We start from the raw sequence: 26,493 nt of genomic DNA on the forward strand, positions 1-26,493 counted from the left end.
GAATTGTCATTGCAAACAAAGTTGCTGATCAGAAGCAGTTAGCTAAGCACTTGGTACCAGTGTTCCTCGAGAGCTGAAGTGGACTTCTGTCAATGCTGCATCTTCTGTAAGGAGAGTAATTTCCTTCTCAATGGAAGGAATTTCCTTCAACCAGTCCAATCCAATTAATTAAATATACTGGAACTTAAAAAAAAAAAAAAATCCCCTCAACCTATCCTTTTAATCTTTTTACAGCCTTAAAAATCTGCTATTTATGAAACATTAAAGGGTGCATGTTTAGGAAGAAGTTATGTTATTTGCAAATAATACTACCTTTGTTAAAGCCATTTTTAGGTTCAAAACATTTTTTTTTTCCTTCCCACGTATTTAAAGGAGGTTCTATTGCAAAACAAAAAAAGTGTAACGCTAATTGAATCCAATTAGAACATGACAATAAACTGTTGCGTAAGAATTGTGAATGCAGATTTTCATTAAAACCTATAATCTGAACAAATGTATGCTCATCTATAGAACTACTTAAATATAGAGAGACAGTGCATATTTGGTTAGCAAAATGCAGTGCTTAATTTAACATAAAGGCTGATTTGCAGTTGAAAGAATCTTAATAATTACCAATCAAACTGAATTACCTCTTTTCTGGAAAGCAATTAAAGGGAAAAAATACAAGGCAAGATTAAAAACAAGTCAGAACATATGTCACTAGCTTGTGTCAACCCACCTACGTGCAGCTTAAATCTCAACATACTAGCAATTTGCCTTAAATTTTCAACAGAAAGAAAACAACCTTTTTCATTTTTTAAAGATGATTAAATGCACAAATTACTCAGCAGATAGCCATATATGCCTCAGCACATTTGAACTCCACAGATGTTGGGAACAGAACCATATGGACTCCTTTAAGGTTCATGTTTCACGTTTGGTTTTGGTTATTCAAATAACGTGCATTACACCTGCATCAGTTCACAGTAAGTTTATTTTATGTGAAGAAAAGCTTTGCCATTAATGAAAAATTTCAGTAGAAAACAGTACCTCCTGCTTTCAATCTAGATTACTCAAAAAGTAGAAGCTTGTATTAGTGAAAACTTCAGTAGAAACAAATCTGTAGGAAAGATGTTCTTGGCACATGAAGTAAAAGCTTTAAACACATTAAGTTTGAATAGAGTATTTACCATGCAACCATGCTGGCAGAAAAGCCAGTTTGTAATGGCTGGTATTTGTCCCTCAAGACAATAACATGGAAGACACTTAAACCTGCTTACATAACGTTAATTGTATATAAATATGGTGTCACCATAATTGACAGTCTTTATTCAGGCCAACCATCTAGTTTAGCAGTTCTAAATAAGTAATAGGCACTTTGCCTTTCTGATTTCCCCTTTCACCCATCAGCCAGTCTGAATCCATGCCAGGGATACTGTACACTGTTATCACCTAAAAAACAGAAACACATTATTATAACCTTGCCTTGCCGGGGGGAGGGGGGGAAATCACAGTCTACCTTCACATTCCTATCAGTGTGAGGGGGGTGCTTGTAAGAAAGATGGGGACAAGCTTTTTAGCAGGGCCTGTTGTGACAGGACAAGGGGGAACGGCTTTAAACTAAAGGGGGGTAGATTTAGACTAGATAGAAGGAAGAAATTTTTCATGCTGAGGGTGGTGAAACACTGGCACAGGTTGCCCAGAGAGGTGGTGGATGCCCCATCCCTGGAAACGTTCAAGGTCAGGTTGGACGGGGCTCTGAGCAACCTGATCTAGTTGAAGATGTCCCTGCCCACGGCAGGGGCGTTGGACTAGATGACCTTCAGAGGTCCCTTCCAACCCAAACTATTCTGTGATTCTATGATTTCCAAGGTCTTAGAATTGAGACTAACCAAGTTAAATAGAGCATCTAATATAAGCATCCATGGAACATAACCTAGTGTTCATAAAAATTATTTCACTGGTCCATGGAAGAGAAGCAGATATAGTAACATATTTTAAAGTCCCTCTGATGAAATTCTATTCATTACTGTTTCTTTTATATTGTTTTTTTATCTGTAAATCTTGTATATTGCCATCAACTTTAACAGGAAATCTAAAAGAAAGTTCGTTGGATCTTCAAGTGCATGACAGAAAGACAGATGGTGTTGATGTGCTACATCTTAACAGAAAACCTTAGGTCACAGCTTCTAAGTCACTGTCTAGATAAATATTTCTATTTGACTTTTTTCTTAAGTAATGCACATTTAAAAAAACAAAAAGTCTGAAAACTATTTTGTGGATGCTCTTCTTCAGGGTTAAGCTGCAGTCACATTACTAGGTGGAACACTGTTCCAGCACCCTGCTTCATTGTATATCTCCGCCTGCTTTGTACAGGCGCTCTGACTTCAGAGTGTAATTGAATTGGAACATGAATAAACACAGCACAACCACCGCCATCAAAACAAGAAGCGGTTGTATTTTCATATTCTTCCCAAATTGCAATATTTAATGTTTGAAAGACTAATTGTATTGATAACAGTGCTAAAGGTGTGGTAAAAAGAAGACAGCAGAATTGCATCTTGATTGTCTGGCAAACGTTCTTGCAAGCTAAGCTGGTGTAACAAATGTTAAGTCTCACTATAGACTATTAGGGTATATAGGTACAGGACAATGTTCTAAGAGTACTATTGAAGTTTAATTAAAAAAAAAAAATCAACTACACAGATTTCTTGATGTAGCACAACTGGCTAGTCACAAGCATTCTGATTTTACTTTTAAGTGATCAAGGTACATAGAAAACTCTTACCTCATCTGCAAGTAGTGATAATTCACTGCTGTTTGCAGCATCGTAATCATAGAGAACTCTAGCTTTCCTGTTGCCACTTGATGACTTCAGTTCACTGATGCCTGAAGTAACTACTGAATTGCTTACTGAAGGCAATGAAGCAGAGGCCGAGGCCAAGAGTGAGGGAGTAGAAACACTCTGCACAGGAGTTGAGGAAGACTGATTATTGTTAGAGAGGAAAGTAGATGGAAAGCTGTGGGAGAAAACAAAATGAAAAGACTTCTGAGTGAGTCAGTTCTACGTGGGGAGTTATACATGCCTCCATGCCTAAATTAGCATTCTTGCTTTCATCAGTTACAGAATAAACACCAGCAGACAACAGTAATAGAATAGCACTGATACTTCTATAAACCTAAAGAAAGATACTTTTTCCTGACCTGTAGTGTAAATCAAACCAATATACTTTAAAAGAAATACTACCACCTTAAAAAAACTTGCTAATTGCCTCAAAAAAAAAAAAAAGGAAAGGAAAAACCAAAAAAGCACTGTTGGTCAGACTTAATTCAGACTGTATTTTAATAAACATTTCTTTTGACAGCTCTGCCAGTAAAAGTAGCCTCCACCTCCTCCAGCTCATTCCTCAATTACGTGGCTACACAAAAGATTGTGCTGGTGAACCAGATCAGGGAAATATAATGCAGGTTAAAAACGCAGCCTCCCTCTGAATGAAGAAAAAAAAAACAGAACTATTTTTGTAATCTAAATCAGTTCGTTGATTCAGCTAACTGCATGCTGTAAAACAAAAATATCTACACTGAAGATGAACTTATATCAACTATTAAAGCCCCTCCTTTCTAGGTCAGGCTGCTGCTTGTTCTGTGTCAGCTGTAGTGTTTGCCAGACCCTTCCATGAAGTCAATTCAACTCATTAACCTGCCTGAAAAAAAAAAGGGTAGAAAAAAAAGTATATAATCTTCTACTAAGTTAATGAGCTGAGTCACAAAAAACTGCAATGAGAGCCACAGCAGATACAAGGGAAAGGACAGAATAACATGGCTGAAAAGTGGAAGGAGCAGAGAGGAGAGCAAAGCAGCAAGAGATTTCGGGGCAACGGGGTAGGGGGATGGGACAGCATGGGGGGGGCAATGATGAGATTGGGTCACTGTCTCATGTCTGATTCTACCTTAAAAGCAGGTCAATGAAGGTTTTGAAAAGCGGCAGAGCTGATGCAGTGCAAAAGGGTCAGCAAGCAGGAGTGAGACTGAGTCAGGATGATGTGGAACTGTAGCTGCATCTCCTTCCATTCTTTTGACCAGTCTATGCATCAACTAGTATCAGTTGATGACTGACATCAGTCAGTCAATTCCCACACATAACTTTCCTCATCAGCCCTTCTACATAGATGCTTTTTCATTAACATCTGGGATATGGATGTATTACCCCGCCTTTTTTTTTTTTTTGCCTACTCTTTTGACATAATGAAGATCTATTCATATTGTGTGTATGAACCTGTCAGAAAACACAGTCTCACCTCATCCCTTCCCACCTATGCTCCCCAGTTAAGTTCTTCTTGAAGATGCAGTTCAGTGGCAAATTTAACCATATAAATCAAGATCAGTATATTCCCACACCCACGTCTGCAGCATTACTGGTGGTCATATAATCGTAAGAGGAGCTAGTTTACAGAGCTGATGCAGGTGAAAACTAAATCTATCAATACAGTGATTAATTTCTGGATTGTGTGGCCAAGAACATAGGTGGAATTAAGGCAGCTCAAATCTGTATCAGCTGCAGCGTTACTGCACACAAGTAAACTTACACACTATACTGAATCTGGTAAATTTACACCGCCACCAAACAGGGTGGACCCACTCCTCTACCCCTTTATTGTGCAAATGTTCATTCTCTGTCATTTGAGTCAGATCTAGCAATCTGTTGCTTTTGAGTTGATTCAACAAGCTGATCTAACAAAAAATATCAAGAAGAGTGCTATCTTTCCTTCAGAGCAGCTTGTTAAACATGTTCACCTTGCAGTTATATCTGACTGAAGGCAAACAGCAGGAGTATATTGTGAAGGACAGGACTAGACCCTTTACAGTTAGACTGAACAGCATACAAAAAATTGGGTAGACTTTCAGGAGTCTGTCACGAGTTTAGTTAGCCGTTTACTACCATCAAAGGAGGAAGTCCTGCTTCCCCTTCTGGCTTACCTTACCTCATTTGATCATAAAGAGCTGGTTCAACTCACCAAGAGACTGCAACTCCACCAAAAAAAAAATTTTTTTTTTTTTTTTTCATTTGCCAGATTAGTTTTTCAAACCAGTTCACCATGTTCCCTGAGCAATTCAAACAAGCAGAACAAAGGGAGGAAAAGCTAGACTCCACATTCTTCTAGGGATAACTCAGCTGTGCCTCATGATGTGTTTATTACTTGATTAGTTGGCAGAGGGATTTAGTTTTAAATGACAATCAGCTGTTTCTCAATATTGCTAAATTACCATTTAGTATACTGCTAAACCTGTTCTCTGTTAACACAGTAATTACTTGAAAATCATTCTGCTCCGTTCAAAGGGTCACTGGTTTGTATAGCTAGTGGAAAAGAAAGCCAAAGCTTTATAACCACTTTGTCAATCAGTAAAGCATTAAGTCTCACTCTTTTTGCAAAGCCATATGTAGGCATGTTGCTGGAAAGCTTCAGCTATACAGAGGTTGTCTGGGATTTTTTTGAACACTCGAGTAGCAGGAGTTTCACAGCTTGTAGAGTAGGGGACTAGTAATGGGTAATTTGAAAAATAGCAATGCCAAAGCTTAGGCTTGGCTGTCAGGCAAGCTGAGAAAATTCAAAGCAAAAGCAGTTATCAGCAAGAAAAAAAAGCAGCTAGAGTACCAGGATATTTGAAATAGATTTGTTTAGTGCATTCTCAGGAACTAAAGAAAAAAGAAGAGAGATTGCTTTTAACCTGGGAAATTTGATTCTTTAAAGCAGTCCCACAGGAGGGGGAGGCAGTAGAGGGATAAGCAGATGATGCTGTGTTGAAGAGAAACATCCATAAAACCACGTCTATTTATATAAAGAGTACTGAGCACAAGTTTTCCCCCCACCTTCCCTCCAGCTGACTCTCGAGAGTACATCAGGAGAATCAGTGCTCAGCTTTGGAACTTGAATAGTCTCAATGTGAGCCGGGTTAGGGTTTATGCCCTAGATTCTGACCCATGTAAAACATGTAATACGCATCTACTCTGAGAACCAGGTTTCTGTTTCAAGCAACAAACTATCCCACTTAGAGGTTGAACATCTTTGGTTCACCAATGATCTCAAACCAAAAATAAGCCCCTCATAGCTCTTGGCTTTCGTATGAGAATATGGCACAATGTCATTCTTAGATGTGTGAAAAGAGCACGTGTAACTCAGCACTATATAACCCTTGTTAACCAACAGAGCACTGGCAAATACAACCAAAATCTAGCTGGGCTGCCTAAGCTATTTATTTGGTACTGTATCTGCCTGCGCCTAACATAGGAAGAACGCTACACACATCCTGCTCGTCTGTTTATTTAATGCAAGTGCTATGCACCATATGCCTATAAACTGAGGAACTCTTCCAAAACAAGGAGCGCAACTTGAGACCCTGTCCCAGTGCTCTCCATTACAGTTCAGCGGGATGTCCTTGCATAAGGAAGGAAAGACACGCCCAAGGTTTAATACTGTTGCTGTTTAAATCCACATAGGTAGAGAAACTTCATTTGGCTGTTTGAGGCATTTAGGATTTTGCAGCACTTCCATGCTTTTGGTCTTCTAGCAGTCATAGTAATTTTACCAAAAATACTAATCAGATCATAGCCACATAGAGATACATCCTTCTGTTTTCCTAAAGGCAGTATTTTCTTCAAATATACTTTTTTTTTATACCTGGTAGCAGTTTACATAAATTTTAAACAAAGACAGCTGTTCTGGACATGCTATACATCCTGAAGCAAAAGATTTTAAAGAGGCATATGTTCTTCCTTAGGTTAAGGGTATTATGCTTAAAGCTTTCTGTTTGGTAAATATACTAGGATAAGAGCACAGATTTTAAAAACATCCTCTCGAAAGTATAAATATACTTCACTTAATTTCTAATTTAAGAGGCACTTGTCCTTAATCCAGTAAATATTTATTTTCAAGCTTTCAATTCTACAACTTGCATTTATGCGCTACCAAATTTTATAGTTGAATACTTCTTTCAATGGAATGTAACTTTAAAGATGTAGCTTATTTTTAAATCACAGTTTTAAAAGACTTTTTTTTTTTTAAAGTCTTTACCCATTCAAACAAACTGAGGAACGGAAATCAAACGCCGCAGGAAGTTGCAAGTCAGGAAAAGGACAAGACTCAAGAACACTTTTGTTTTTACTTCCTCATCATGAAAAACATAAACAGAGATACTTTACAGAGACAGTTATTTAGAATAGACACTACAGTAAACTTCTAAGTACAGATAATCCTTCAATGCATACGCCCACCTAAATAACATGGTCTGGTATAACCCTAAGAAAGGCTGATTTGTGAAGAAGAATTAGAATAGGGAAATTTTATGAAAAGTAAGCATGTAGATCTCTTTACATCACCACTAATCACAAAAAAAGGATTATGAGCACAAACTAACATCAGACAGTTTCTTCTCTTACTTTAAAAATGCTAAACCCACGAAAGAGTAAAACTAGACAAACGTGCTCATTCCACTGTGAGTGCTTTGGATTACTGATTATAGATACTATGAAGTACATTTCTCCCTAGATACAATATCTATGCTGACAACTCACTTAACAGTGGAGAATACAGTTTCATTGAAGATCAGGTAGTGCCCTGTGGCAAATTAAGAGGTAACAGGAATTTACGGGCAGTACAAAAACTTTTCCCACATTGCATAGCAGTTTTGTAGCATGAAGCATAAGACAACTGAATGATTACAAATAAATCTCTGAAAATTCTTTTTTGTGCCATTAAATGAGGTTACTACAGGCTCACCTTCCTCAATTACAAAATATACAAAATCTCAGTAAATCAACCCTCAAAAGGCATTAAAGCTGTGTGTAGGCTTAGGAAGTAGCTGCACTGGGGTAGTTACACATTAATTACCTGAGAACAGATACATTTCCTTTCAGTTCAGCATGCCTGTGTGTTCACCACTGTTATACCAGGGTAAGTTTTCCTACTATTCATAAGCACTTAGAAAAAACTGGGTTTTTTTCTGAAGTTTTTACAGTGTTACTACCTTCCAAGTTGTTTCTGGAGATCCAACATATATTGGTAACATTGTGCATAATACGTCATCTGAGCTTCAACAAAATCATTCAGACAGCGAAGATGATGTGCCTATAATACAGCAAAGAATTCAAGTTTTTAGTCTGTAAAAGTACTGTGCTGCATTAGAAAGACTGGTCTCCTCATCAGGTGCTAACGCCAATATTGGCACATAGGGATTTATGCCACATAGGCATAGTGCCTGGATTTATCAGGTAACTGGGATAACATGTCACAAAAATTAACATATTTGAGCAGCAAAATTTGTAGGTGCTGTACAAGCATCATGCCATTTACCTATACTGTTTCAACAACAGAACAAATATTTCAGCATGTTTTTGTGGTTTCAACATTCAGTTGATCTGATGAATGGGAAGTTGCGTTTAAAGGATAAAAATGAAAGCTCCTGCATTCTCAAGGTTAACAGGAAACTAAAGTTAAATTCAGTGGACACTAAACTAGAATTAAAAAAATAAAGAACCCACAGTTGTTTGATGCTTTAAGGCATTAAAGTGAAAACTTGTAGCCCAAAGTTCCCAAGTAGCTTACTGTAGTTATTTTTAGAAAGTGCCCTGATTTTGACTTTACCCTTCTACCCCGTTTGGTTACTCACATGTGTGCTGCTGATTCCTTCCAGCAGAAGTCTGGTAATCTCTGCCTGACGGTCAAATTCACTCTGAGTAATTCGTACTTCCTGTTCAGACTGAAAGTAAGGACGCATATTAGGTATTTGTACTCTGTTACACCTTCCGACTGCAACAGTCCCATTTCATTCAGAGCTACTCATACAAATGCATTAATCGCAAGCTTAGGTGTTTGAAACGTGCTTTTTCTTTGCAGATCTTTACTAGGCAAAAAGAGTAATTGCATTTTGAGTTCAGAAATGTTGAGGCCCTGTATACACAACAAGCAGCTTTATCATCAGACACCTACCAGATAGAGTCAAGGCACGCAAAAGGCAGGCATTTTTCTGCCGGCAGTATTACCCCACCTCTCCCAATAACAAACCAAGCGTTCACTGGCATAACAGTGTCTGCACCAGGGGCTCTGCCAGCATAGCAGTGGCAGCCAAGGACAATGTAATTTTTTTCCATACTTCAGGTTAACAGGGCTCTGACCAAATAATTTAGGGTAAACCTCACATTATTTTTGTCAGGTAACTGCACGGCAATCAGCCGTACGTAAATCTTTGACGCTAAGTTTTAAAAGGATATTTCATAAATTAATGTCTCAGACTGGCCACGAAGCTACTACAACTATTTCTGGAGCTTGTAATTGAGGCGTCTTTAAAAATAAAAAAATCCGAACTATAGCAAGTGTTCTAACTTCAGTTAGAGTAAAATTTCTATTAAAATTATTGGATTTAAGTTTCATATTTAAATAATTCCAATTCAAATTTATTCCTTGTTACATATCATTATCAGCAATTTTTAAATAAGTTAACAACATTATAGCCGTTTTAAAGGACTCCCATCTAGCACAAGCCAAAATTACTTTAGAGTATTTTTTTGGGGAAAAAAAGGACACTACTCAGAACACACAAATACATAGATATTACAACACATAGTTCTAAGATTTACGGTTCCAAGACAGAATGTCCTCAGCCTGGAATCTGGATTACCTTGCCTCAGTGCTTATATGCACTTAGTATCTTGTTTCTAAAAACAAAGCCAAAGGCAAAAATCTGCCTTAAGTCCAAGATACAGCAGTTCCTGTTCTCATCTAAATGGAGTAAGGAAATATATTTTCAGGAAACTTAATGAGTTGATACTGATAAAACATTGGTTTCAAAAGGATTTTATGTGTTTGCAAACATTCTGCTCTTGCATTCTCCTAACGTTAATCAATATGAAAAGTTGCATGGAAGGATCTTAATCTCAGAAGTGAACACAGAAGAATGATGCCGCTGCCCAAGAAATGTTTTTCATGTGAAGTCACTGCAGCTGGGAAGGCTTACACATTAATTAAACAGCGAAGAAGCAGCTATAAAGTACTGTGCGTTTCTTACTTAAAACTGCGATAGCAGTGTATGTATCAAGTTACAAACTGATTAGGTTTTCAAAGTTTGTTGAGGCAAGAATCTTTGCTTGGAATTTTCCTGTTAAATCTGTATTAATATCGGTGAAATCCATGTGGCAGTCCCTGAGAGAAATGTAAGAACAAACAGGGGAAAAAAGCAAATCTGATAGCCAGGAGGGGAGGAAAAGCAGCCCCTTCTGTATTAGCAACATCTTCATTTCCTTTAAAAAAAATAGCAAAATCATAGGTAAACCATTTATCTGGAGATAAATAGTCTAGTCTCTTGCTTCTCTGAAGCAATGTGTTTCCTTCTTCCTGCCAGGTAAGTAAGTACATGACAAAAAAAAAAACCCTCAGAGGGAAATTATCCATCAGAATAATTTTGTTTCAACAATATTTTAGCAAATCAACTACCTTCTATAAGAAAAGGCGAAGTGAGTAATGTGGTAACATGTATTAACTTAGCCAGTATAGAGTGACTTTAAATACATTGCTTTACAAAAGCCCGATATACTGGTTTTGTAGAGATTTACATAAACTGAATTATGTGATGATGCGTTTATTTGCCTATCCCTATTTTCAGTACTACTAGGTGAACAGTAGCAGGACAGCGTATCTATTCTACACCTTGTGGTAAATGTGGAAAATGGCTGACTTTCAATCTGGGAAGCTTATGGCCTCATCACCTTTGTTTCTGAACAGAATGAAGAGCTCAAAATACAAGCCTAAACTTTCCAGTGACCCCCAGCTGCAGTCATATTTTGTTTTTAGAACAATTAGAATGCCTCACTGGATATCTCCCACAAAGATCCCTCAAAATGGTACTTGCTCCCCAAGTTCAGAATATGAACCCAGTTTCTGACTATGAATATTCAGAAGTTCATAATCTCCCCAAATTTCACTTAAGAACATATGACCTCTCAGAAATACTGTGCAATCCTGTAGCTAAGGGATAACACACAATCATAAAAGCATAGGAAATAAAACAACATTAGGAAGGTGATTTTATTAGACACGCTATTAGTAAGACAGTGATAATGAATATATTCATGCTACCCAATATAGCTGGGCCTCCTTGTCTCCTCTGTAGTCAAAGAAAGACAGGAGCTGCCCTTGATGCTCAAAACCAGTCTAACCTCAACATGCTGAACACACGCTAAAATCTTCTGCTCTTTCTATTGACTACACCAGACACCTCAGAAGACTCCTAACAAAATTCATACGTTTATAAAGTGTGTAACATCAGTACCTACCCCATGTGTTTTATAGTACAGTATTTAATATCCTCTAATTCCACATTTCAGAGGGGAAGTTAAACTGAAGACAGTTTGTCATTGACACCATGCAGATCTTTTGTTCTAACTCAAAAAAAAACCCTGTAATTGATCTAGAGATTACTGGACAGTCTGAAATCCTTGCTGGGAAGCTTCTTAGATTTAAATTGAAAACATCTATGAACCTCTTCCTCCAACTTTCAAACACAGAAGGACAGATTGCCTTTAGAAACCTGGATGGATTACTGTTCCTTTGGCAGAACATGTGTGTTGTAGTTTCTTCTCAATAGTCTCTGCTTTTTATATGCTTAATTAAAAAAAGGGAACCTTAAATTACATAACTTGTGACAAAATCTAAAGCTTTCAGTCTCCTTTATGCTATGGTTCAGCACTTTGTATTATTTCTTTTTCTCTCCAAGACACAATCCATTAGATTTCACTATCCTTAAAGTTGCTTGTCATCGTCTCTGAAAAGCAAATAGTTTTATTCATCGTTGTCTTATAGCTTCAAGATTAGTTTTCGTTACAGCCGTACTGTTCCCCTGCCATCCTTTTCCCAAAATAGTACCGAGTACTCCAGCAGACAGGTTTGCTGCTTCCAAATTGTTACTTCACTTAAACAGAAAAATAATTCTCAAGCTTTGGGATCAAAGTTGACCTAACCCTCCTTTTACAGTTCAATTTCTAAACTCCTTCTTCCCCCTAAACTCCCACACTCTACACACATACTCCCCTGTTTGCACCATAACTCACAGAAAGTTGGAATGGAAAGAGCCTTCATTAATTTTCTCTCACAACCCCCAAGATTTCACCCAAAGCTCCATATCCCAGCTTCTAATAGCAACTCCCTACAGCTCCCACAGCTGCCTATCTAGTCCCCCTTTAAAAACCATACTCCAAAGCCCCTGCCCTCCAGCTACCCTTACTTTCTATTGCTACCCTTAATTTTTATTTCCCCTCCTCCACAGAAATCCCGAGAAGTTTCTTCTTAACTGTTAGCACAGCTCCTCACAGCCTGTTCCCAATACTGCTTTGTCAGAGCCAGTGAGCCCAAGAACAGCGCTTCTTGTGGCACCGGAGCAACTACTGCCTAACACTCCATTAGCTCCACTGAGTTTGTCCCCGTGCAAGGGATGGCATGACAAGAGAAGGCTGCAGCCCCCTCCCCAAGGCTAATGCTATATATTTATGAACCAGCCTTCAGCCCAGGTGCAGTTTTCAGATGTGCCTACCCCCTAACTTCAGTTGCTTAAGATAAGCACAGCATTCTCTAGTGACACTGGGGAGAAAGGCAAGGAACAACAACAACAAAAAAAAAAACCCTCAGAGTTTTCTCTGAGTTTCTTGCATGCACTCCAGCATTTTAGTTACTGTTCCATGTTCTGAGAAGATGTTGAAGATCAGTGTTTTTCAGGACAGTTTAGATTACCAGACTGCAACCTTTCTGAAAATTTTCAAATAAGCTCCTTCTTAGGAGGTCATTTTTAACAGGATGCCATACCAGTAAATTTTGAGACAAGTCCTGTAGTTTTTTTTTCTATTGTATCTTGTCACATGAGAATCATATGGTACTAAGTGATGCCAGAAACAGCTTACTATAAAACAAGCCCCAGGCATTGTTTCGCCACTGGAGTTTGAAAGGCCCTAGAGGGAACCAATGTATTCTGGTGTGATGCATCAAGCTGCCAGCATTAGACCGAAGTCAACAACATGCAATATCCTTTATTACATTAGACCAGCACAAGTTACGGTTTCAGAATTCTGCAATTTCTAAACTGTTTACTTACTTTTGTCACTTCCTCAGCCCATATCTAGTCAGCATTAAGGGGGGGGGGGAATAAAAACATACAAACTTAGACATTGGTGTTACTTTAATACAGGATGCAACCATACTTTGGCTTTTAATCACTTTCCCGTCCTCAGAACTTCACAGGGATTTGGGGAGTGCTATAAGTCAGTTGCCCAAAGCCCTTCGTATGCAATGAAACTACAATGAGTACAGATAGCACTACATCCGTGAAATAAATTAGATATTGAAGAGTGTATGACTTCTAGAACTTCTATGTTACACAAATCTATTTAAAACAAGCTATTACAACATAAGACATAACTACTTAGAAAATGACATGAATCAGACAAACTAAATTACCTTATGGAGGAATTCAAGTTACCTTAATATGTTAAAATACTGGAAATCTATGGAAAGCTATTCTCATTTTAACACCATGTTAAGTAAAGACTGAAACAGACAAATGAATGATTTCTCTTGCTAATTCCACTACTGGTTTCCTATTTCACAAGCATTTTATTGAAACCTAAATTTAATTAAAAATGCTAGAGGTATCTCAAACTGAGTATTAAAGTAGTAGCAAGTAGTACAGCAAAATCATAGAACTGCAAGGAATTTACTCTAGAAGTTAATTACTTCAGCTTGCTATTCCAATTCCCTCTTGCAATGCAGTTCTCCTTTAACCTTCATTTTCTGCAGTTGTAAGAAGATGACACAATCAGGACTTCGGTAAGAAGAAACGTGCATAAAGGTTGCAGAAGCAAGTTGTAACAAACAAGTTTATTCGCTCTTCTGTCTGATCACGACTGAGAAATCTGGAACACTAGTTGAGATGGGATCTGCACAGCATAGTGGGTCTAAGACCCAAACCAGGACAAGCTGAACAGCACAGTCTATGTTGTACATGATTAATTAACCCCTTCCTTTTCCACTTTCACAATCATGGTGCTAAAAACAGCTGCATTAATGAGTCCTTGCAACAAGTTTAGGATATACTGTACTCTAAGTTAAGCCATTAATTTATGTGACATTATTCAATTTCAGTTATTTGTAAAACATTTCTTGAAGGAAATAATTTCTACATATTCCTGGCTATTTCACCTAATTCACTCCTACTCATACTAAAGAAAAAATAGGAAAATGAAATAATTCCTTTCCCTCCAATGGGTGAAATTAATTTCAGAAGTGATAAAAAAAAATCAACTCCTTTGCATCCTATGTTTACATTCATAAACTCGTAGAAATTAGAATATAATACTATAGAAATTAGAATATAATACTGTATACTTCAGATTATCGGAAATATTCTGATAAGAACAACATCTAATGCTGTACTGACATAAGTGTATTTAGTACACTACACCAATCCAGCTTGGAATGGAAAACATCTGAAACAAGACCAAATGAGCTGGATAGCAAGAGGAAACATTTGATAGGAAAATGAATGAACACAGAAGGCCAACAAACCTTTAGCCATTTTACATGCAGCAAGTTGAGCACGTAAGAGACATTTACCATAATGTTATTCTCTTCAGGCTGAGAGGTGTTTAGTTGCTTAAGTGCATAGATAAAAGACAAAAGCAAGTTACAACACTGTGAATATAGCAGGTGAACAGATTACTGGCACAAAGCACTGCAAGCTTAAGCTAAGCAAGACTGTGAACTGAATATAGATAAGTAAAACTATTTAGATTTCTATTTTAAAATACTGATCTAAGCTACTTCAGTTGTACAGTAAGCATGGGAGAAGGTAATTTCATAAAGTATTAAGTATTTTTATAACAGGGAAAAAATAATCAAATATAGATGCAATTTATTACTTTATCCTGCCAAAGAAAAGTAGTGAAACACAAAAGTTTGCTCAATACACTTTGCTAACCTATAAGTTCAGCACTGTTTGTCAGATATCTTCCATCATAAATAAGTGAGCCAGCAGAAGATGAACCATTTGCATCACACCTATATCCAGGTTAGTCCTCATTTCTATATTGCAGAGGATAAAGTAGAGATGCCATTTTTTCACTTCTCTGGGAATTCTACAATCCAATACTTCTTAAACATGCACACTGCTGTTAAAGCGTAATTAAAATGGAAGTAATGGCAAGGTAGTGAAGAGGCCTAGAGTTTCATGCTCTACCAGTACTAAATTATTTGTGAATTACAACTGTGAATTACTTGCTATATGAATATTTAAGACTGGTCAAGCAGTAGCAGCAGCAACTGGCGATAATTTTGTCCAGGCACCAGGCTCTGGATGGTTACACTGTTGATAGAACTAAAACTCAAGTACAGGGCCTTTCTTTTAATACTAGGGGAACAATTTCCTTATGGTCTTTCTACTGGTTTAGGAAGTAAGATATACACCTGCTACCACGCTACAAGGAACTTAAGTTTCCAAAAAAAGTATTTTGGTTATTAACTCTGAACAAATCCAAGCAAAGGAACAGTTTATTATCCATTGCTTCCAAATTCCACTATTAGCTGACTAAAATCCTGCTCTGCTCTCCATTGTTAGTCTTACAAATTAAGAAAGCTTGACAAGTAGAGAAGTAGCTTTTTTGCATAAAATTTACATTATATAAGGGGAAATGTATGCATGGACTTAAGAAATAGACAATTTAAATACACAGGGACCATGTGCATGACATGGAGGATTGAGACACAGAAGCAGAACTGCCAGGTAGAGATTATGTTGGTTTTTTAGAAGGATCACCATCCCAAAGGCGTGAGGTGCTTCATCTACGAAGCTCAGTCTCAGAGATGACGCTCCTAAGATCTTTCAGAACAGCAATCCATTTGGAAAAGCCAGCAAAATCTGACCATCCCACTTCTGCCTCTTCATCATGTACACAGTCCCTGTGTATTTAAGTTGTCTGTATTCTTCCACCGTCTGTGTGCATGACCCCTACTGCATTAAGCCTTACAGGAAAAATCACTTCACTATCCATCATTAACTGCTGCAATTTTAGAAATGCAGTCAAAAGATAGCTATGAACATACTATAACCATACCCTGCTGGAATCGCATACATTCAATTATCTATGCCTCCATTTAGAGGCATTTTAAGAGTTTAAAAAGCAAAAGCTTTAAAGTTTATAGTGATTTTAATCTCCTTGAACAAGCATTTCTTGAGGGGAAAAGAATTGTTAAGAAATGTGAGTTTGAGAGTCTCACCCTGTTTGGTGGTGTGAAGTAGTAAACAATATACAAAGAGTAAACTACCAATATTTTTGATATAGAAGTCTAGATAGGTTCATCAGTTGGAAGTAATTATACATATGCTTCAGCGCTTGTAGAGATTCAAATGCCAAAACTTGACCTCTGAATGATTTGTATTTACAACCATCTTGGCAGATTGTAGCAAGTCATTTTTGGCAGTATAGGCTCATCTAGTATAGAACAAGGGGAGGATATTTACTTGGTTCAAGTGAGTTTAACTTGATGGAATATCTAAAAATAGAAGACTAACACCTTGATCAGCAATTCGCTTTTGTGTCCTTGTGTTCCACTGATGCATTTCTATAAAGTATCTAGAAAAATAGTGAGGGTAAGAAGCTAGGACTGGAAACATAATCAAGCAGTCGAGTCTATAAATATGTATAAGTTTGAAAGTGATGGACAAATTAAAAAAAATTCTACTTACTGCAGCTCGAGCTTCTGCAACTTTTGCCTTCTTCAATCTGGTTTTTGCTGCATCCAAATCTAGTCTTTTATTTTGTAATAGTTTACGTTCTTTCTGAAAGCGAGTTAGGTTAGTTCGTGAGAATAGGTACACATACTCAAAAGCAAAAGCCTGTCTACTTGGAAATTTTTTTAATGAAGTATCATATACAAAAAGGTTCTTCAGTTGTAAAGAAAGGCAGAATTAGATCCTAATTATTCTCACACACTTTATACTCAAAATACATACTTTTAATAGAACAATAGTTACAAAAAGCAAGTCCTCAGAATTATTTTGATTTTACCTGGTCAAAAGGAAGGAAAACACACCAAGGGCACAAATTCTACCTGACTTTTTCTACATTAGTTTGAGGAAAGCGATAACACACAATTATCTATTACTTCATTTTGAAGATCTACAGTTACAATTGTTGTGAAATGCTGAAGAATGCACAATTCAACTTACAGTAATAGTTTTGTAGTCTCCTTCAATAAAGTTTCTTAGGGGAGTGAGAAAGTTTATAGCAGAAGTTTGAATTAGTTCTCTGTCTGCTGTCCCAATTCGCTTTTGTGTTTCTCCACATTTAATGAGTGCATTTCCTGCAAAGGAAAAAGAAAAAAGTTAGTTTCATAGTGATTCAGGCAGGTGATTAACAAAACAAGTTTCTACAGGCAGGAAAGTTTAGGCCAGCAGTTTGAAAGATAATCCAATGCCATCACAAGGGCTTTCAAAAGAAATCTGAATCAGCTACACACACAAAAAACCAAACCCAAACAAAAAAACCACACACACCCCAAATAAACCAACCACCCAAAACAAACAAACCCACACACCAAACCAAACCATTTTTTTAAATAACAATCACAGGTCAAGGCAAGATCTCAATGAGAATAGATACAGCATTGTAGAACTGGCACTAACTATGGCAACTCCATTGTAAACACCTATTTTAGAACTGGATATCATACCTACTTATTTTAATCCAACAACCTTCTCCCCTTATACCACTTTTTTTTTTTTTTAAGTCAGTAGTTGGTAGCAAGGAAAAAGCTCACTGAACTACTGGAACATAATGTGCTTTTCCCCACCCCCATCAACTCCAACTTCTAAATAGCATTTGTACATTAACTGAACAGTACTTTGAAATTTGGTTGCGAGTTAGGTATTGAAACTGGAGTTAGTGTATCAAGAATACAGTTACTATTATTATGTTTCAACAGACCGACACCGCTGAGTTAGAAAAGACACTAAGTTTTCAGAGAACTAAAGTATTTTGTGACACCACATGAAAGTTACTTGTGTTATCTATCTTTGTGCTAATAGTTTATGTTACTTGCCCGAATTCCAAAAATTCTGCAAGTTAAGGGACAGTGTGCCTGTAAGTACAATTCTATTTGATGTTAAAAAGCAAGACTTGAGGCTGATGATCAGAAGGAAGGCCACAGATAACAGCATAAAACCATGTGGAAGTAAGAGGAACAAAGCCTGCCATTACTGATTTTGTATCCATAAGTCTTCTATAAAACATTTACTTCTTTTTTTTTTTTTTTTAAGTGCACTTTAAGGAAATTGAAAAAGAACCCCATTATTTCCGGATATAAAGAACTCATTCTTCCCAGAACAAAAGTTTTCCCTCCCATTGCAATTTTGAAGAAAGCAACTAAAAGAGAGCTAACTATCAGACTTTGATTGCAGACTATGTTATATATACAGACACCTATGGATTTCAGTTGGTTAAGTTAATTTAACAGCTAAATCTGTTATCAGCAACTTTAAGAGTTGTAGAGAACACTAGAATTAGACTTTATAATTAATGCTAGTGTAAAAACATTAGATATAACACCCCCAACCCTCCTGTCATAGGTATATAAATTTGCTGGAGAAGGAAGAAAATTTAGATTACGTTCTACTCTCTCATCTTTAGCAAAATATTATATATTAAGAAAAGCAGGAATACTGTAAAGTTAGAGAGGATTCTTACTGAAGATGTTAATTTCGGATAATGTTTTCACTCCACACCACAAATAAAATGCATAAAAGTTGTCAGATGTGCAAATGTGTTCCTTTAGCGAAGAAACTAAATTCCATAATTATTTGTTCTGATAAGAAAATTATCCATCTACAAAGATGGTTATCATTCCAACAGCAGGTTCTATTTCTAGATTTGGATAGAAACATCATCGCTGATCTCCTAATGCTCAAAGTTATACAGCAAGTCATCTCAAACTGATACAAAAGTCATTGAACTGTTTTCTCTAGAGGAAGACAAGAAATATCATTTTACATTGTTAAGAAAAACTAGATCTGTGCATTGTTCCCCGCTTCATTTCTGCAACACAAGACGTTTTTTGCTCCTGCTTACCATAGGCTGTTCCTGGGCCAAATTCATTCCCAGCATCAACCATATACTGGCCTAATAACTCTGGATTATTCATACGACTTGGTGCTTTGCGGTCCAGCTTCTCATAGACAAATTCTTCTATTCTGGCATCTAAAAAAATGTTTATTTGAAATAATTACTGTCATTCAAAACACGAGTTAGAAATAGAAACAAAAAAAAAAAAGGAAAAGGAAAAAGAAAAAGAAAAAAGAATTTCAAAATCCGGACATTACACTCAACATTAAGTGAACAATGTTAAGCTGAAGATACCATTCTTGGAAACTGACTGTATTCCGTGTTTGTCATGCTATGTTGAAGTGTTTCTTAGAGCCATCTGTGAAAGTGAAAAATTATACTTTTCCTCTCCCTCCTGTCAGCATATTTATACAGTTTTTCAAAGTTTTGTCCAGAAGTCTTCATTGTAAGAGCACAATAGAACACTTCTCCTTAACAAAAGCAATCAGTCTTTTTTCCCGCTCCAGGAAAAAATTGTGAAAATTGTTCACAAAAGTGTAGGAATTAAGTTCAACAACTACTGTAGGTTCCCTATTAACATATTCTGAAAGTGTGGTAGCCCCAGAAACTATATCCTCTCTTTTCCACTCCCTCTGCTTCCTTGAAATGCTCTGAAACAAACCACTAAAGATATTAGAAAGTGTTTCATTTCGTATTCCCATCTTCCTTAGTTTGAGCAACCAAATCATCAAAAAAAACTTGTCATGACTACGATCGTTAATATCCATCTATCATGATATTAAGCCACAGTATGCTTCTTAGGTGAAAAAGCCTCACAGACATAAACAGGGACACTGTTAATTACAATAGCAAACTCCTCAGATACAACGCTCAATTTCTCTGACCAATTGTTTTGGCTTCATAATTAGTTCACTTCATTTATGCAGTCAGTATGAACTAATTTCAGCCTGCAATAGTACAGACAACCACAAAGAAGCTCTCCAATGAACAAACCTGCCACTTTGATGCAACCAAAAATAATACTGTTAATTAGGCAACTTTCATCAGCACTGGATTAAATAACTACTCTCTCATGAAGGTCACAAAAATTAACCCGAGGCAGACAAACATGGGTACCAGTGCATTCCCTGGCACCAAGGGTGAACCAAAAATGATCCAAATTCATTGGTTTTTCTTTACTCTATCCATAATATTTATTTTTGACTAAATGACAAAAGAACTGAAAAGTAATCTAAAATTATTGGACTATTACATGGGTCTGACCTAAAGGTACAGTTAAAGATGTGACTGAAAGTCGTTTTTCCTCCCCCAGACAGGGTTGCTCCATTAACAACCAAAAGAAGCTCTCTACAGCATGTGACAGTCCTCCCAAGCAGGCTGCCGAACAGCTGAAGTTACATTCACAGACGAAGACCACTGCTTAACGCGGAGTATTTTTAGCCATCAGAAAATTGACTGGTCAGAATAACTGAGACACTACCATATATTATTCTTCTACTGAATCTTCCTCATGCAGTTCTACCGGCCTACAGTTAGTGACTCAATATCTACAAGTTTCTGAAAAAGTCAATACATATTGCAAATACTGAATTCAATGAACAAGATGACTATTTCCTCTGGCCTAGACAAAAGTAGAAATTTGAGCTGGAATATTCTGTAAGTTCTATTGCATCCTTCCCACAGGACTAGTTGTTTTGGTTTTTATGTTTGTTTTTAAATACTGCTTTTACGCAACTAAAGGTTGCGACAAACTTCCAAAATAATACTTCAAAGATCAGCATTACAAAGAATTTATCTATTTGGCATTACAGAAGTGCTATCAGTGTATGATTTACCTGTACTAGTAAATCCTAACTCAGTACGTCGCTACAGGGAGAATATTTATGTTTTCAGTGCAGAGGTATTAGCGGTATTACAATTTTATCATTTGAGCAAACCTAAAGGAGGTTTAGATTTTTTTTTGGTAATAGTTCGCCCAGTGGCTAGCGACCAGGTCTTGACTTGAAATCTAGATCTATACACTAAGCAAATTCCTATAGCTGCCAACTCTAGTACAATTGCCACAAATGGCACAGATAACTGGAGGATGTGAGTCGGAAACTGGTATCCTCAACATTACTACTCATAGCAGCAATTTCACAAACAAATAAAATTAACACACCAGAAAACGACATTTCTTCTACCTATGTTTTCTCTGTTATTGTTACAGTAAGAGATTCACCAGTGATGAAAGTGTATTTGAAACTTCATTGTACTGTCTAGGTATGGTGTGTAAAATGCTGGCAAACGATAAAGACAGCATCTGGCGAAAATCATTCTTTAGTAAAGCAATTGTTAAAGACAAGCATTTCAGTTCATCTTGCCTGCTTCAAGCTGAATTGTATTGTGCAGACAGTTTAAAGTAATGAAATAGTAATGAAATTTCTCAAGCCGCTGCACCTACTCCATGAAGAACTTCAGAGTTCTTAGAGCTACCTAAGATTTCTGGAATTAGAGTGGGAAATTCAATGAAACAGGGAACAACTCAAAAAACAGTCAACCTGAGACCGACCAGAGTATGGAACCAATGCTATAGTTTAAAGAGCTCTGTCTAAAGCTTTTCCCATTCAAAGGGTTAAAGAAGTACCAGCAATTGGTACAGTGTCTCTGATTCTGAGTAGCTCTTCAAAAATGTGCTTTCCCTAACTCCAGCCTTCAAATTTTAAAACTGCTATATTTAGTCATAACTTATGCAATACCTATTGCAGTAAACATTTACATTGGCAAATCTATTAATTCAAAAGTTGCAAACAAAAACTTGAAGGGCTCCTTACTTGGATTTGGCTGCAATAATACTTCTGTTTGTTTCATTATTTTTTCTGTCCACAATTTAGTGCATTCTGCTTTGCTGAGAAGGTTCTCCAGGTGAGCATCCAGTTCAGTCTTCTCTGCTTGACCAAGCTTTTCTTCCGTGAACTATGAATTAGTCAGACAGGGTGAAAATACTCAGTTCACAGAAATCATTTCCCAGTAAGACAGTAACCATTCACTCATATTAGTTGCAGATCATATTTTCAAAGATATAATCATTATCCAGTCATCAATAAAAATCTAAGGATAAATTTGAAAGTTGTTAAGTTCAACAACACACCCTTACTATCAGGAAAAAGAAAAAAAAAAAAAGAGGCAGGAGGGTGTTAATCAGACCAAGACAAGGAAGGTAATTTACAACGTTATGAAGAAATCCTCTGCTCTACTTGGTACTAAGAGTTCTCACTCGAAGCATTTTGTCCAATTTTGCGTAGTGCTCCTTGAAACATGAGCCAAAAGGAAAGAGAGTCCAGAGGTAACGAAGGCAATTAAAAGATTACTTCAATCTTGTATATTTTGTAATTAAGTTTGTCCCTTCTGCCACAGTAAAACATGAAGACACAACAGATTCTCATTGCAGTTACCTTTAACATGTTTAAAAAAAATGTTGTCCTGTCCACAGCAAACAGGACAAAAAGTAGTGAGTTTAAAGTTCATCATGAAGATTTAAATTAGAATGAGACATTAGAGAAAGCTTTTAAAGACAAGGATTAAAAGCTAAAATAGACTTCCCTGGGAAGTTGTGGAATATACATCTTTGGTGGTAGGGGGTGTTGTGCTTTTTAGAATAGGACAAATCAATGTTTTATAAACTGTTGAGATACAACTGATCCTGTTATGCCTTACAGAAACAGTAAGATGACCTCTGCTGTTCTCTTCCAAGCTGTGTTTTCAGTGACAATGAAATACAATGTAACTCCATTTAGCTAAATAAATCCAGCAGGCAATTCATTTCACTTGATATTAAATTCACGCCAACTCTTATTAATCCACAAGCAGTTTGTACTTCAATCCCAGTTCTCTGGGAAAGGGGGAAACTATGCATTTCACATCAGGGAACCAAGCAAAACCGGAACTGAGGGTTTTGCCTGCCTCTCTTCGGAGCGGTAGTTCCTCATGACAATGATGATCTCATCACTTGACAGCCTGTTCAAAGTCAGGCATTTTCAGAAGAACCTGGCTTATGATTAAATCCCTATCAAGCCTACCAATTAAGAACATAATAGGACTGGAAGCATTTTTGACTGTCAAACTTCATTCTTAACAAGTTCTTTGGTGGGTATTTACACTTGCAGTAAGAAACAAGAATGCAATACAAGTAAATTGCATTGTCCACATTTGTTTTAATTTCCATCACATGTAGAATAAAACCATCTTTGACAGCATGCACATCTGAAGTCTAGATAAATGCTGCAGCATTTGCAGTTCTACATAAAAGCAAATTGCCTTCGTGAGAAAGTTCACTTGCAGTATAGGGAAGAATGGAATTTATTTATGGATGTATTACTAGTACTGTTTAAAAGGCTCTTTAAAAAGATGTCAGGTATTGTAAGATGTTCTCAAAAACTTTGTACAGATTCACTATAATACAATATTAATGGTTTTGAAATTATTTTTTACTAATTACAGAGAAGAGTATTTGTATATAAAATGGGCTTTCCTATCAATATTTCCATAAATCTTCTCAGCAGTGTGAAGATTGCTTAGCGAAGATCACAATGTTAGATTGCACATATACACTTAAAGAAAAAACAATTTTAGCAATACCGAGCAGCGTGGTAAACAGTAATTTGACAGAAGTATGGTTTCCAGCATCAATGTAACGCAACAATGCTGCCACTCTGATTTCCCATCTCGGTTACCCTGAAACCTAAATTTGAACTGGTCTTTCTGTTTTACGTCCTTTTTCAAACATTACTCCGTCCCTTAAGGATAAGAACAAAATAAGGAAGGTGGTGCTATGAATCAAGAATTTTTCTTCCGCTTAGAAAAACTGTTCCAAGATAAGCAGATATGAATGATTTTCTACTTTGATTAGAGCTCTGAAAGTTTTGTTTTCCTTTTTATTAAAGCTTAAAACATGTCATACAGAGATACTTAATGTAAACACTTGCTGGAACAAATCATATTAGTAAGCCATCTAATCCATCCACCTATCTTTATTAAATTCAAAATACATACACAAGTTGCCTGAATGTGACCAGCTCATGCAGAAGGAAATTGTACTGTTTTGTATACAACTGGGTTATCACAGCCCAATCGACATTTCAAGTCTACACCGCAAAATCACTAGAAGGAGGAATTACATTACGATAAGCCTCTAACTTCAGGTAGAAGTCGCGAACAACAAAAGTGTTTCTGCTACCAAAGAGTAAAAGCCCAGCTCATTCCCCACCACTACGCAGGCAGCTTGTTGAGTACAGAACCCGGCGAGAGGAAGGACTCACATTCCTATTACAACACTCTATGGCATTATTTATTTCACCTCAAATACCACTAACTATAACCATTTGCTGCTTTGTTCCACAAATTGCAACTACTGCAACACTGACTGAGAACGACTCCTTCAAAGGATTTTCTGCCTGCCAGGAGGAAGGGTAGGCTTTGGATGAAGACGGCCAGTAGGCTTGATTTTTCTATAGATTACTACTAACTAGAAAATGGTAGTCTGAACACGGTATAACCTCATCCACAGGAGGAACAGGTTTCCTGGAACACGTACATCAGGTAGTTTTGGGTAAAACAGCCTCAATCCCCTTGTATCAGAAAAGTCTGATAAGCCTGTGAAACACTAACAAGATGTTCACCATCTTGTAAACAGCTCAAGTAGAGTTCAAATGGAAATTTTAAGTGGTTTTCCTACATACCATTTTATGCTGCTGAAATGTTTCATAGGGTTTGGTGGGGTTTTTTGTTTCTGATATCCCAAAGCAATTAACATCAGGTCAAACCATGTCATCCAACAATGCCTGAACGTAAGAGTTTAACTCAATATACAGAACTGTAATTTTTACTGGAAGACACAAAATCTACACCCAGATGATATTAAAAAGATACACAAAATTATTACTCCTTAGTATTATCTGTAGGCCTTACATAGTAACTTAAAAAAAACCAGGGGAAGCAACAGTAGAACACAGAACATGAGTTACTCAGATTATGTTAGGGATTTGCTTCTCGCCCTCAATGGCTTCATCAAACTTCTCGTTTTAGAGGAAAGTGGCAGCTGTTAGAGCAAAATTATTACTTCCACATTTCCACTGAATTTTAGTTTAGATTAAGCAGATAACTAATGTAGCTATTCAGATGTAAACCAACAATGCAGATAGAGCATAATGGAGTAAACCACAGTTCACACCACCTTTAAACCATGACACACTGCAGGAAACTACATTAGATTTAGTGCAATAAACTGATTTACATGTAAAAAGTCAAGATAAAAGAGACGAAATCACAAGGTCCTGTCACAGGATCTTACAATAAAGGGTGCACTGCATCTCCCTTTTTTCCTTGTCCAGCAAGAAAAGGAAGAGATGGTCTGGGAAAGGTGTAGACCTGGAAAGAGTCGGGGGGGGGAGGGAAGGGGGGCCGAGAAGATGGAAAGACCTCCATCACAAAGAAAAGCCACGACGACTGCTTTAAGTTCATTTAAATTTGAACAACAATGTTTTCTGACGAGTTTGCACTTTCAGAGCTCTGCTGTGCTGCTGATCATAGGTTCTGCTTGAGTATTGAGATTTAGGGCAATACATCAGACCGATCAGATCAGATCACAACTTTAATCACGTTCCAAACCTGACTGTGACCCAGCGAGAACTCATGAGAAACCAAAGTGGATTACTATGGGCTGCTTGGATGTCCACCTCCCGACAGGAAATCCGTTCAGGTTTGATTATATAAAGAAAGGGAATTACAGCTCAGGACAACAGCTAAGCAACAAAAGCCAATTGTAGTGCCCTTAGCGTGAAGAAAGGGAAAGACCGATTCAGAAACAATGGGCTATCAAACAAGCTGAAAGACGATACTAAAGCTCAAACAAAACCAAAAAGCCTACGCAGACAGACACTTTCACGTGTCACATCAGAGCTCGAATTTTACCGATCAGGCAGCGAGATACATTTTTAGCGGCCAGCAGAAACATACGCTTATCTCAGGCGAGACACACCTTTATCCCTTCCACACAGAAATTCCGACCCTATCTCCTCGCAGCCGATGCCTGCTCAACTCGTCCCCCCCAGCCCAGGCGCCTTCTCGCCTCTTTGCCTGTCCTGACCTTGGGTTGCCTCAGCCTCCCCCCCGCCAGCGCCCCGAGGCCAGCTGTTTTGCAACCAGCCTGGGCGAAATCCCCGGGTCCCGCCAAGCCCGGGGCTAGCACGGGGCCCGCGGGGGAAGGAGCTGGCTCGAGAAGGAGGCACCTCGCAGCAGCGCACCGCTGCCCGGCCAGGCCAGAGGTCTGGGCTCACCCCTCGCCAGCGCGGCCGGGCCTAGCGCTCCCTCAGACCTGGAAGCCCGCG

At 37.5% G+C, this 26,493-nt stretch overlaps 1 protein-coding gene across 1 annotated transcript; it reads right to left on the reverse strand.

The window, feature by feature from the left end:
• Nucleotides 1–955: 955 nt before the first annotated feature.
• SH3GLB1 (SH3-domain GRB2-like endophilin B1) lies at nucleotides 956–22,572 on the reverse strand. Its single transcript, XM_009333883.1, has 10 exons — nucleotides 22,564–22,572; nucleotides 21,943–22,084; nucleotides 19,136–19,264; nucleotides 17,239–17,372; nucleotides 16,756–16,848; nucleotides 13,111–13,134; nucleotides 8,644–8,733; nucleotides 8,002–8,102; nucleotides 2,768–2,999; nucleotides 956–1,431 (listed from the first exon to the last, which is right to left on the reverse strand). Exons 1-10 carry the CDS (start codon nucleotides 22,570–22,572, stop codon nucleotides 1,324–1,326), a joined length of 1,062 nt encoding a protein of 353 aa, XP_009332158.1. The 3' UTR covers nucleotides 956–1,323.
• Nucleotides 22,573–26,493: the final 3,921 nt, after the last annotated feature.

The sequence above is a fragment of the Pygoscelis adeliae genome, unplaced genomic scaffold (genome assembly GCF_000699105.1).
Source record: "Pygoscelis adeliae isolate BGI_AS28 unplaced genomic scaffold, ASM69910v1 Scaffold10, whole genome shotgun sequence".
Taxonomy (NCBI): Eukaryota; Metazoa; Chordata; class Aves; order Sphenisciformes; family Spheniscidae; genus Pygoscelis; species Pygoscelis adeliae.

Coding starts and splice junctions, on each gene's coding strand:
- SH3GLB1 (XM_009333883.1), bottom strand. Junction 8,103..8,643: donor AAGGAATCAGCAGCACACAT/GTGAGTAACCAA, acceptor GCTGTATTATAG/GCACATCATCTTCGCTGTCT. Junction 3,000..8,001: donor CTCCAGAAACAACTTGGAAG/GTAGTAACACTG, acceptor TTTCTCCCACAG/CTTTCCATCTACTTTCCTCT.